This window comes from Microtus pennsylvanicus, chromosome 6 (genome assembly GCF_037038515.1).
Source record: "Microtus pennsylvanicus isolate mMicPen1 chromosome 6, mMicPen1.hap1, whole genome shotgun sequence".
Taxonomy (NCBI): Eukaryota; Metazoa; Chordata; class Mammalia; order Rodentia; family Cricetidae; genus Microtus; species Microtus pennsylvanicus.
Genome location: NC_134584.1, coordinates 81,445,850 through 81,459,358, shown reverse-complemented (window position 1 = coordinate 81,459,358; position 13,509 = coordinate 81,445,850). Strand labels below are relative to the sequence as shown.

The 13,509-nt window shown below is 50.0% G+C and overlaps 1 protein-coding gene across 1 annotated transcript in view; it reads right to left on the bottom strand.

Annotated features, from left to right (window-relative positions):
* LOC142853072 (voltage-dependent P/Q-type calcium channel subunit alpha-1A-like) overlaps nt 1-8,096 on the bottom strand; it is a 41,187-nt gene extending 33,091 nt beyond the window's left edge. Inside the window, exons 1-5 of the mRNA XM_075978000.1 lie at nt 7,657-8,096; nt 6,275-6,413; nt 4,535-4,664; nt 3,710-3,769; nt 3,086-3,192 (exon numbers count right to left, since the gene is read on the bottom strand). Coding sequence (XP_075834115.1) covers nt 3,086-3,192; nt 3,710-3,769; nt 4,535-4,664; nt 6,275-6,413; nt 7,657-8,077 — 857 coding nt within the window. The 5' untranslated portion in view covers nt 8,078-8,096. The remainder of the gene's footprint in view (nt 1-3,085; nt 3,193-3,709; nt 3,770-4,534; nt 4,665-6,274; nt 6,414-7,656) is intronic.
* Nucleotides 8,097-13,509: the final 5,413 nt, after the last annotated feature.

The window sequence follows — 13,509 nt, the reverse complement described above, 5'->3', positions numbered from 1 at the left end:
GGAGTGTGGCTTTGAGGGTGCAGTAGGAGCTGGATCAAGCTACACTCTGGCAGCTATGCCAGAGTCTGCCAGCAGCTGAAGACCTGCTCTGGAGGAGGGGCGGTGGTGCCAGATGGACTCTTGGCAGTGAGGGTGGGATCATGATCTAGCTAGCAGCTGCTGTGAGATGTCAGCTAGCTGCTCCAAAGCATCAGCACTGAGCGTGACGTCCCTCATGGTGAGAGCTTGTGGGATGGCTCGTTAGTGATGGAGCATGGAAGATGGACATGGTTAGTGGACGGAGAGCACATGTATGCATACCCACACCTATGCAACACTGACCACACACAGATCTGGGTGAGGAGAGGAGGGGGGGGATCATTCAGAGGGTTCGGCACATCACTGGGAGAGCAAGGCAGACAATTAGAGTCCTTGCCTCAATCCCCCTTATCCAAGAAGGGAGCAGCCTCCCTCCTTCTCATTCCTGCTCCTCGGCCTCTCAGACCTTCCAGGGAAGGAAGGACCCAGTGGGACAGGTTGCTGGCCTAGATTCCATTCTCCACACCCCTCGCCTCAGTTTCTCGTGTGGAATGGGGATCACTACTCTGGTGTGACAGCGTCACAGGTGACACACAAGGCGCTTCCTCTCATTCGAGCCATTACAACCTGCTGCATGAGGAAACTGAGGCACCGAGAGTCTGCCAGACTTATGGAACTTTTTCTTCTTCACTGAGACATCTGTGCTTCATGGCCCAGGCTGGCTTTAGATCAGCAATCCTCCTGCTTCGACCTCACATTTGCCACCACACCCAGACAGAGGTACTGCTTACTCCTATTGTGGTTTTCCACCTTGTCTATGAGCAGACAGGCTCATGGGATAGACAAAGGAAAGGAAAGGAAAACAGCAAGCTACTGCTCCACCATGACAACAAGGAGACACCAAACAAAGACTCACAAGTTGAAACACCTCAGGTACAAGAGAGCAGAGCCCGCTGCTGGGGACTGGAGGACAAGGAGGTTCTGAAACGTCTTTTGGGAAGCAAGCAGCAACTGGCAATTGCTTTTGCTGGTGGGTATGCAAGAGTGACTTAAAGAAGGTGCTGGCCAGCTTGCTCGGAGCTGTAGTCCTGTCTTCAGTGAGAAGTGGCAGGGCCAAGTGGATTCTTGGTAGTGAGTAGGGGAATGGTAGGGGTCAAGGTGTCTCTTCTCCTGCCTCATAGTAAGATCCACAATTCCAAGTTCTTCCAAAATTCCAAGAGAATCCGTGGCCCATGCTTTCACTGCCAGTTTCTGTTACAACTGCCAGCCCGCACAGGCACATGGCTGTCCCTGGTCTGACTTTCTCTTACGTAGGAATTATAGGAACATAGCACAGCACTATGTTTGCACCGAATTCGTGGGAACATTAGAAGTCTGATTCTAGAGCTGGGAGTATCGCTCGGGGCTCAGCGCAAAGGCCCCTGGTTCCACCCTCTGGCTCCATCCTCAGGACCAGAAAAAAAGAAAAGAAGGGAAGAGAAGAGAATACAGGGAGGACAGGGAGAGAATCAGAAGAGTGGATAAAAGGAAAGAGAGCTGGGAGTCAGGCCGAGTTAGGACTGCTGGCTATGGAAATGCTGATTCATGTCCACCACAACCACAGATTGCTGTGCTCCAGGGGGCAGCCTGGGAGGTCCTACTGTAGCCTTTCACCTGGAAATGGGTAACAGTCGGGGCCCTCTGTCATGAAATCGACACTTCGTGCCAGGGGAGGGAGCAGGCTGAGAGGCCATGCCTACTGAGAGGCAGCCAGTCAGACAGCCCAAAGAAACCCTCAGGTCTCTGTGCCGGGGGTGGGGGGTTAGAGACCTTGTAAGACCGTTCTTTCTGGGTCCTTCTGGGACTGAACCATGTGATAAGCACAGTTTTGGTTTCCAAGATGGATTTCTGGATGAGGAGCAAGTTAGGTCTCTCCCTGATAGGCCTGCTGCAGGGATCTCGGGCTCCCCCTCCAATTAGACCTAACCTGAGCTCCATCTCAGGCTGGACACCACCTGGAATGGCTATCTAGAAACTTGGATGGCAGAGCTCATGCACCATTGAGAACGGCCACTGAGACACTAGATACCATATCAAGTGGATGCATAGACCTCTGGGGACACTGAGATGACCATTCTACACTTACGCACCATCTTGGAATGATGGCGAGATTTCAGGTAACATGTGGGAATTGCTTCTGACCCCTTGAGCATGTTTGAGATGGCTTCCTAGAACTCAGCTGCCATCTTGAAATGGTTTTCAACAACCTGGACTCCATTTTGGAATGGCTGCCCAGACCTAAGGGGTCATTTTGGAATGGCTATCTAGAACCTGGGTACCATCTTGGCGTGCACCACCATCACCAGGCCTGGGTACCAACTTGCAATGGCCCCTAAACCCTAGAATGTCACCTTGGGATGACGGTAAGAATTTACAGTCATCTTAGAATGGCTGCCCTGTTCTCTAGCACCACCACAAAGTGGGTGCTAGCTTGGAACGGTAACTCAGAACTTGGGTGCCATCTTGAAATGGTTGCCATTTTAAAATGGTCACTCAGAAATTAGGAGCCATATTTGAAACTGCCACCTATCACCAGGGTGCCATTGTGGAGTGGTGTCATAGTATATAACCTTGCTGAGGACAGGGCATCCTAGGAGCTTTGGGAGGACAGAGACACATAGAAGTAGGCCACCAGGTGTATGGTGAGGAGCCTTGGGGAACAGGGGGGATAAGATCTCATGCACACTTACTTTCTGATTGCCTTTTAAGGGGCACCCCAAAGAGACAACATGTAGGGGGGTTGTGGGTAGGGAGATGAGATGTCCCCAGAGGCAGGAATACCAGAAGCAGCACAGCAAGAGGCCACCTCCTTGCTGTGGGAGGAGTGGAAGGTGGCTCTGGTCCCTTCCTTCCTTCCTTAACGGTGATGGCATGCACAAAGCCAGTTGCAGCGCCACTGGGTATACCCTGCCCACCCCCCACACCCACTGGCCCACAGCTCTCATTCCCGTCTCAGAACTCCGGAATACGACCCACATCTGACAACGGGACTCAGACTTGGGGTGGGGAGCCTTTCATGGAGACTTACGTGAAGGCAAAGGCCACCAGGGCCCCACTGACCACTATGAAGTCCAGAATGTTCCAGAGGTCACGGAAGTAGGCCCCCTGATGCAAGACAAGGCCCAGGTCGATCATCTAGAGGGAGAGAAGAGCTTGTTCAGAGCCCCCAACCCTTCAGTAGGATAACACCCTCCTGGGATGACAGGTGGTCCTTCTGAGGAAAGGGAGCCTGACCTGACTCTGAAGCCCTCAAGAACAAGTATCAGAGTGTGCTCTGCCTGAACCCCGCAGGAGATCATGCACCAGGAAGCCTTGTACACTGTATTTGGAGTTTCCCAAGACTCTGTCTACCTCTTACTTCTGCTGTGATCTGTGGTTGCTGGCCTCGTCATAGCCTACTTGGTCCCTGACAATCCCCTCATCTATCATCTGAGGGTGCTTGAGAGCACTCATGCAGAGTCCCAGAGCTCTCCACAGCTCTCACTTCCTTTGATGTGTACACTAAAGTCCTTCCCTGCCCTCCCCGCTCCTTCCTCCCTCTCTCCACCACTCTGTCTGGTGAATTCCCCTCACACACACTCAGCACATCTACTCTTGGATTGAGCTTTTTTCTTCTCAAAAGGTCTGTGGATGTCCCCAGTACTGTTCTTACCTTGATCACCATGTCAAAGGTAAACGCGCCTGTGAAAACGTAGTCAAAATACCGCAGCACCTGCACGGACAAAAAAAGACCAAGGAACCCAATCACAGGCTTGCTCAACTCCTAGTAAGTCTACCAGTTGCCCACTGGGGTGTGGGAACACTGAAAATTCCCCAGAAGCACAGCTTCCACCCAGGAGCCACTACCAGGCAGGTTGTGAATCAAAGTGTCCAGCAGATGGCGGCAAATCCTACCGATTTACCCTGCTGAGGCCTGGTCACCAAGAGTGCCTGTTTCAAGTACTCCAAGCAGCCAGTGGACTAAGAGGGCCTTGGAGGAGTCCATTCCACCGTGGGGGTGACTGTCCTTGGGGTGATGGGGTAGACGGGCCAGTGTCCACACTCAGGGCTCTCCGGTTTCCAGGAGTATCTTCTAAATGCTGGGGCCACCTGGCCATCTGGTTCTCTTTCACTTTGAGGGCACCACTCAGTCTGGGATGATGGACCCTCCCCTTGCTCTCTCCACCATCTTGCCCAGAGTTGGGCTCTAGTTGTTTCTGTCTGGATTAGCAAAAATGGCCTCTGTTCCTGCTTCCAGCTTCAGGAACCACATAGAACACCTTGGGTGGTGTGTGGTGGGGAGGCAGGAGCTACAGGTTCAAGGGGTGATAATTACTGAACATGACCAGCAGAGGGTGCTTATGACCACCCGAGTCAGGCTCCCGCCTCCCTTAGGATTAAGAGTCCCGCTAGTCATACAATGGGACTGCAGGGGTGGCTCAGAGGCAAATGTCTGTCTCGTCTGTTGTTTCAGATGGGGAGCAGAGCCGGGACTCACGTTGTTGCGGGGCGCGTTGGGCTGCACAGGATCCTCGGCGGCCAGCGCTATGCTGCTCATGGCAATGACCATGAGGATGCACATCTCGAAGTAGCGCAGGTTCAGGATGTAATGGCACAGCCGGCGAAGGCTGTGGGAGGAGCAGGGAGCCACTCAGATTGCAGGCTCTTGGGCCCTTCCCCTCAGCTCACCAACACGTCCAATTCCATTGCCCCACCCAGAACTCAGACCATCTGTCAAGGACTCTCCACGGGGCGCTGGGTGGGTCCCATAGTTCAGTGCAGCTGGAAACCCTCAGCTACCTGAGACAGTCATGTTGCCTGTGGAAGAGTTCCTACCCTCCAAACAACTGAACTACTTGGTTCCGAAGCTAGTGGAATCACTACTACTAATGATTCTGCAGGACATAGAAAGACTTCACTTTTATTCTTTTAGTTATTTATTTATTATTTATCTGTGTGGGGGATGGTGGCAGTGCCAAAGCTTGCCTGTACAGAGCAAAGGACAATTTGTGAGAGCTGATTCTGTGGGTCCTGGGAACTGAACTCAGGTTGGCAGGCTTCGCAGCCTCTCTACCCACGGAGCCGTTTCAAGGCTAGGTTTTCCAGGTGTGAAATATTCTAGTCTAAAGAAAGAAACCGAGAGTAGTGTCTCCTGTCAGTAATCTGAGCCAGGGAGGATGTGGCTGAGGAATCGCTAAGAGTTCAGGACATCTGGACTGTGTTATGAGTTCAGGGCCAGTGTGGTCAGAGTCAGATCTGGTCTGAAAACAAATTACACACACTCAACACACACACACATACAGGACAAAATATACACATCAGCAAATCACACACACTAAAAACAAGACACACACACACAAATACAACATTAACAATACATGTGCAAAACAAAACAAAAGACAAGGGCCAGTGAGCTGTAAAGGTGCTCTCCCTGCTAACCTGTGCCCAGTGTCCAATCCCTGGGACCCACATGGAGATGGAAAGAGAACAATGACTCCAGGGTCTCCTGGCCTCCACACAGGAGCCATGGCAAACACACACACACACACACACACACACACACACACACACACACCAATGATAAATAAAATTAAAAACAAAACTAAAAACAAATCCCATCACTTCCACCACGAGCAGAAAACCTGAGCTGAGGCTTAGCTGGCGGAGTGATTGCCTAGCACACACAAAGCCTGATCCACCCCCACCCAAACAAGCAAAACCTGTGCTGTTAGAAGCAGCCTGTTCTGGCTCAAGCCTCACCCGCTTTCACTGCACCAATGCTAAGAGGCTGTTCTGTAAATTTATAAAGCACTTGAACAATACTTGACAGTAAGTGCCACTTAGACATTTGTTTAGTAAAGGAGAAAACTGAACTTTAGAAGAAAGCTGACATGCAAGGGTCCAGAGTCCACATCTGTGTGGCGCAATGGTTATTCACAGAATTCAGAGGCACGACTGCCACACAGGTCGTGCAGGTCGTGGACAGCACAAGGCAGCAATTCCTACAGGACACCTGTCCCAGCAGGGCACAGGTCGGTATTACGGCAGTGGTTTCCATCTCACGGCAGGAAGGGGTTTTTTCCAGGGTAGTATGTTATGACAAGTTTTTATCTCCTATGAGTTAAGCAAGAGGGACTACTGAGGGCCTCAAGACTCAAGATGGTGCTGAAGAGAATAATCTGGCACTGCTTCCCCGCCCACCCGGGGAGCCTGGCCAGGCCTCTGCTCCCATACTCACGGGTTGGTGGTGGAGAGGATGAACATGGAGCTGTAGGGCGGCATGGGTTTTGGGCCGTCCTCCCCGGGGTCTGCCTCCTCTTCCTCCTTCTTCTCTTCCTCCTTCTTTGGCAGTGGGTCTGGGTTAGCATTTTTGTTTACTGTTGGAACAAGGATAAACATGGGTTCCTCCTTACCCACAAAGCTCTGGACTCCTGGTCATTCCTGGAGCCAATGCTAAGCATAGGACACTGGGGAAAGAGCTTCCTGTATACCAGGTGTCACCCGACCCTGTGGGCTTGGTGCCTGTGCCCACCACCTGACAGAGAAGGGAACCTGGGCACAGGGAAGTAAAGTGGTTAGTCCAAGGTCACACAGCTGCTGGTGAACTGGCCCTAGAATATCAGCTCCCACTCTACAGAGCAATGGTGCCTCCGTTCCCTTAGATTTTCTGATGTGACTAGGACCTGCATGGGGCAGCTGCCCACACAGTAGAGAACTCAGACCCTATGAGAACACCCAGTTCTGACTGCAGGCTCCACAGCCCTGTGTGGTTGTTTGTGGACAGGCTGAACCTCCCCGGGGGTCTGTTTCTTCATCCGAAAACTAGTAAAATTAGTTTATTATCAAGACCCACCACAGGGAAGTCAGCTGTGGTGGCACACACCTGTAATTCTGCCACCACAGGGAAAGAGAGACAGGAGGGTCACTTCTAGCTTAGGCTTGGGCTACACAGTGAGATGCTACCTCAAAACACAGCAACCCCAAGCCCCAAACTGACTCGCTCCTCACAGGAATGTACGCAGTTGTCTTTAGGGGCCGGAGCCCCAGGTGACAGAGGAGTGAGGCCGATCCAAATGGGCCACACTGCTGCGTGCGCCATCTGGTCACCAGGAGAGAGAAGAGCATGCAAACGCTCCTAAGTGTGTGCTGCAGCGACAGCGGTTCCGAGAGACATAGACACTGGGATAAACAGACATTATCCTTGTTAACAGACATGGGGCCTGGCTGGCCTTAAGGCCACTGCATAGTTAAGGGTGGCCTTGAACTTGTGAACTTCCTACCCCCACCCACCATTACTGTAGGCTGTCTGTGGTGCTGGAGTGTCTAGGCAAGCAGTCTACCAACTGGGCCAGGCCCCCAGCTCCTTCCTTGCTCACTGTGCCACTAGACCATTTACAATGATGATGCTTCCAGCTGCGCTGTCCCCAGGCCCCCAGTTTCCACTTGGGGATTCCTTTCTCCCCTGTGGTAGTGTGGGCTCTGTGGAGGGAAGGTAGAGTATGGAGCATGGCCACAGGCCAAGTCCACTGAGGGCTGCACACAGGGTCTAGTGTTTCTTCCTCCCAAGACTGTGAGCAGGGACTGTGGAGAAAACGGCCCAGCAACCCTGCAACTCCTCACCTTGGACCACAGTGTGGTTGAGGGGCGGGCAGGCTGGGGGGATCTCCACCGCCATGTGCTCGGGTTTCCTGGCAGTCTTCGCTGAGTTGGGCTGAGTGCTGCTGGGGTTGGTGACGATAAGGCTGTTCTCGGGGGTCTTGGGGGGGCCGGGGTTGGACGGGTTGCCCGGGTTGTAGGGCGTCCTGCGGCTGGCAGCGTTCTGGGGGTTGGTGGCCAAGGTGGGACCAGGGTTGGTGCTGTTCCCGATCTTGGTGGGGCTTGGGGGAAGGCCACTGTGGCCCAGGCTGTCGTGGGGACTGACAGGCTTCCCGGTAGCCAACTTGTTATTCTTCCTGTTGTCAAGGTCCTCGGCCAGTGGCAAGTCCTGGCGGCCCAGGTCCTGCTGGATTGGCCTGGTGGTGGACAGGTTGGGACCAGACATGGGGACCCCGGAGCCCTGGTTCTCTCTAAGGAGAGGATCAAAGTGGAAGAGTGCAGAACTGGTTAGGATCGGCACTGCAGCTGCTGGGACCAATACCCAGGCCCACAGCACGGCCCAGGACAGTCTGCTGCACTACCCAGCTCATGTGAGGCCCTGAGCGCCATCCACCCCGAAAGGAAAGAAAAAGCAATCATTTCCTGATTCTACACTTCACAGAGCGCTGCACAGCTCCAGGCAGGTCAAGTGGTTATGAACTCTCATGAACTTTCTGTATGCTGAGGAGGAGCTCAGGGCCTCACACAGGCTGTGGTAACCCTCTAACGCTGAGACACACCCACACCCCTCACTGGGGGATTCTAGGCAGGGGCTCTACCTCTGACTCACACCCCCAGTTCTACTGGGGAAGTTTTGATAGCCCAGTGTGCAAAGCCCCATGCTTACATGTTACAACGTAAACAGTCTAGAAACTGTAGGTGTGTAACACCGCAGACCACGGCAGCACTTGGTGCATGCTTACACGTTACAGCGTAAACAGTCATCTTTCTAGATAGCAAGGTCAGTTGGAATATTGACATAGAACATTAGTAACATTTATGCTAGTCTACACCAGTCACTAAGATTCTGAGTCACAACCATGTCATAAAGGAGTCGGGAGTCAAAGGTGAGGTTTGTATCTAATATTTATTCCCATAATCATTTATGCACTTGGTATTGACTTGGGAATCATGTTCAATGCTTGAAGAATAAAGGACAGGTGTAGAGCTGGACAAGAGAGAATAAGCCATAAGGAACAGTGTCCTACGCCAGCATCGTGCAATCAAATGTATAAAATATTCTTATGTCTACTAGCCGCTGGCTGGAGTGTGTCTTACCTGTTAAACACTGCAAAATCCCAAATGAAATAAAAGACACTCTCTAGTCACCAGACTGTCCTGTTGAGCAACAAGGAGGACTTACAAGTCACACACACACACACACACACACACACACACACACACACACACACACAAACACTGGAGGCGCAGTGTGGTGGTACAAGTGGACACAATGTTCTAGGACAGTATCTCGCCAACCGGCTCTGGACACATCATGGCTGTGCTCCAGGAGGTGAATCCCTGAACACTGTGCACACTTAGGGAAGTGCTGAGAGACCACGGAAGATTCAACCTAGCTGCTAGCAGGAGATCCTTCTTTAAGATGCCATTTTGCACATCCTCTTTTTCTGCCACCTGCATCCCATTCACACCCCTGCTGCTAGGCTTCTTGAGGAAGGGTTACTGTACTCATCAAAGGAAGAAACACCTGATGTCTTCTCAGCAAGGCACGAGGTGGCATAGAATGAGTGAAGATGACAGGACGAGAGACAGTTTCATCAGGCATATAGAAGAAGGTCGGGCATTCTAAGCAAGGGGGTTCACAACCAAGGAAAAGGACGCATGGTTCCCCGTAGTTAAGCGCTAATCAGAAGCACGTGCTCATTAAATGCTCTTTTTGTTTGCTTGGTTGGCTTGGGGGTTTTTGTTTATTTATTTTTGTTTTTGTTTTTTGAGATAGAGTTTCTCTGTGCAACAGCCCTGAATGTACTAGAACTTACTTTGTAGACAAGGCTGGCCTCAAAATGGCAGATATCATCTGTCTCTGCCTACCGAGTGCTGGGATTAAAAGCATGCACCACCACTGCCCCGCTCCAGCAAATGCTTATTGGATGGCTGGAACACCTTCAGAAAACCTTCACTGCCAGTGCATTCCAAAGCCGGGGCATAAAGAAAGTCACAGTGTCTTGGGAACACTCAAGACAAATATGGCAACAATTTTACCAGGTTTTCTGATGGATGAACTGTTTAAAATATTTGCCCATACATATCATTGTGCACATTATCTGTTTGTCTGTGAGCGTTTGCCAACTGTCCAGTTCTGGTCAAGTCTTCAATGGGGCTTTTAAAGGCGAGGTGTGAGTGTGCTTTTATAACCTCACACTCCTGGGTGAGAGTGTAGCAACTCCAGTTGGGTGCTGTCCTGGGCTACACAGTGAGAGCATGCCTCTAAACTGCTTTTGAAGAAGAAATGTGTATCTTCGTGCTATACAAAGACCCTGGGAGACCAATGTTCACTCTTTATCGTTAGAGATTCTATGATGAGAAGGCATGTAAATTGTGACTAGAGGGTTCCACTGGGCAAAGTAAAAAAAAAGTGATAAAATTGTACCTGAAATATAAGCTATAAAATTACTAGTCTGTCTGTCTGTCTTTCTTTCTTTCTTTCTTTCTTTCTTTCTTTCTTTCTTTCTTTCTTTTTGAAGAAAGAGCAGCCATGAATAGGTTGATTTAACTCAATATTCAAGTAGATTATGTGACCCTTATAATAAATACAGTATTATATACCACATAATAAATATTTATAATCAGTTGTTGTAAAAGGGGAACGGACTGTCCCACCCAGTTCCTGCATGGCTAGCTTAATACCCGAAATAACAACACACAAATTGTATTCATTTAAACACTGCCTGGCCCATTATCTCCAGTTCCTTATTGGCTAACTATCACATAGTGATCTAACTCATTTCTAATATTTGTATTGCAACTTGACCGTGGCTTACAGGCATGAGTCTAACCAGCGTCCGTCTTGGATAAGAGAATCATGGCGTCTGCCTGACTCTGCTTTCTTTCTCCCAGCATTCCGTTCAGACTACTCCACCTATCTGAATTCTGCCCTATCAAAAAGCCAAGGCAGTTTATTTATTAACCAATGAAAGTAACACATAGACAGAAGGCCCACCTATTGAAAACAGTAATATAAATATTATTATGGAGATGTAAATTTCTACCAACAGGATTCCAGAACAAGAAACTGAAGTATTATCAATTATTGCCTATCTTTTTGTGTGTCAGCGATATTTGTGTGTGATCTGCGTTCCTGTATCTGAGTGTGGGTGCATGCATATGCAGGTCTGTGTGTGACCTGTACCCCTGTATCCGAGTGTGGGTGCATGCATGTGCAGGTCTGTGTGTGACTGTACCCCTGTATCTGAGTGTGGGTGCATTCATGTTCAGGTCTGTGTGTGACTGTACCCTTGTATCTGAGTGTGGGTGCTTGCATGTGCAGGTCTGTGTGTGACTGTACCCCTGTATGTGAGTGTGGGTGCATGCATGTGCAGGTCTGTGTGTGACTGTGCCCCTGTATGTGAGTGTGGGTGCATGCATGTGCAGGTCTGTGTGTGACTGTACCCCTGTATATGGGCGTGGGTGCATGCATGTGCAGGTCTGTGTGTGACTGTACCCCTGTATCTGAGTGTGGGTGCTTGCATGTGCAGGTCTGTGTGTGACATGTACCCCTGTATTCAAGTGTGGGTGCATGCATGTGCAGGTCTGTGTGTGACCATACCCCAGTATCTGAATGTGGGTTCATGCATGTGCAGGTCTGTGTATGACCTGTACTCCTGTACCTGAGTGTGAGTCAGGCATGTGCAGGTCTGTGTGTGACCATACCCCAGTATCTGAGTGTGAGTCAGGCATGTGTAGGTCAGAATATAGCCTCAATGAGAATCTTTGCCATCCACCTTTAAAAAAAATAATTTTAGTATGTGCACATGTGTGTGTGTTTGTGATTGTGGGTACCAGCAGACCACAAGAGGACATTGGATGCCCTGGATCTGGAGATAGAACATCAACCTGCGTGACATGAAGGCTGGGAACAGAACTTGGTCCTCTGCAAGAGCAGTACATACTCTTAACTACTGATCCTTCTCTCCAGTCCTACTTCCCACCTGTGTGAGTCAGGGCTTCTTGCTCTGTGCATCCCAAGTGCCAGGCTAACTGGTCCCCAAACTTCTGGAGATTCTGCTGCCTCTTAGCTAGGAGCCGGAATAAACTGCCCCTCTTACGTTGCTTTTGCAGAGTTTTGTACCCCAGCAATGGAAAAGAAACTAAAGCAATGGCGTGAGCCTGTTGCTCGGCACGCGGGAGAACAGGCTTGAGTCTGGCCAGGGCAATGTAACACAGTCCTTTGTGAGGCGTTCACCAGAGAAGTCTGCTTGGACACAGATTTAAGCCAATAGAAAGTCTTTATTAGCTGGTCGGTGACCATACTGGGTGTTCACGATCCCAGTGTAGCACCCAGACTTTCTCAGGATGAACTTTCAAACATAAAAATCATGTTCTGGACTGACATACTGCAGTTGACAAGAACAGTTAGCCGGAAGCGGAATTACAGAAGCCAAAGTGCTAGATCAGTTCATTTAGAGGCGTTCCCCAAACTATGGACTTTGATGGGTTAGGCCTCTATGTTAGTTTTGGCAGGCAGTGCTGTCTACATGCTGAGTTCTGTGTCCTGGATGGTACTTCCATCATGGAGTCAGTTGTGCTAAGGATTGGGGGCCTCTTACATTCCCCACTAGTCTTAGGAAATGAGTCAGTTCATGGACTCATCCTGCTCTGAAGAGGTGTAGTTGGTCCTAAGGACTGTCAGTTTACCAAACTGATATATATTTGGCCATATAGTTTAAAATGCAGGGCCCCACCCTTAGTCCAATCAGAATGAGAAGTAAAGGCCCAGCCAGTGCTAATAGCACAGTAGCTAGTCAGGGGGACCAAGAAAACAGAGACCAGTGTTTTTATCTCTTTATCTTTTGGGGGTTTCCCAATCTAATTACTCCTGTTCAGTTAGCATGGAAAAGAGCAGGTTTCTCCCACCGCCATGCATAGCTTCCTTTATCTCACGAGAAGTCAGTCTAAGCCTTTTCAGTTTTGTAGGATCATTTCTGCAAGGGAATCTAATTGTTGTTACAATTCCAAAATGGAAATTTTTAATACCTCCAGGTCCTTGATCATCTGGTCTGCTTAGTTTGGAAAGCATCAGAAGAGGCACGTTTAGTCAAATCATTGGAACATGCCCACCAAGTAGTCTCCGCGGCTCGGTAATATAGCTGTTATCTAGATGAACTAACTATTTCAGAATGAACTATTACCCAGATGAACTAACTAACTAACTAACTATGAACTAACTATGGCCATCAGGCAGAATAGCAGGCATCAGAATAAGGGGAAGGGCCTAGGTTAAAGGCTTTGGATACTGGACAAGTTTCAGCCCCTTATGAGTCCTCTAGTGTTGATTGCTCTGCCCCCAGTCATGTGGATTTGTCAGTCAATGGGCTGGCTGGTTAGTTCCTATCCCTACGTTGTACAGGGCTGGTGTCTAGGAATAACCAGCAATCCTAATCAATTTCTGGTTAGAAATGATTGGGCTCCTTATCAAGAGTGGAAAATGAGCACGGGGAACCCTCAGCTTCCTGGACATCAGGCGGTGACTCTGGACCTGGGTGTATTTAGGACACAAAGGTCTAGGGATGGGGTTGGGAGGGGTGAAGTTTCTAGTACCTCTATCCCCATGGTCCCTGTCTGTGGCATAGAGTCTGATTCCCCAGGTTTTCTCTGTTC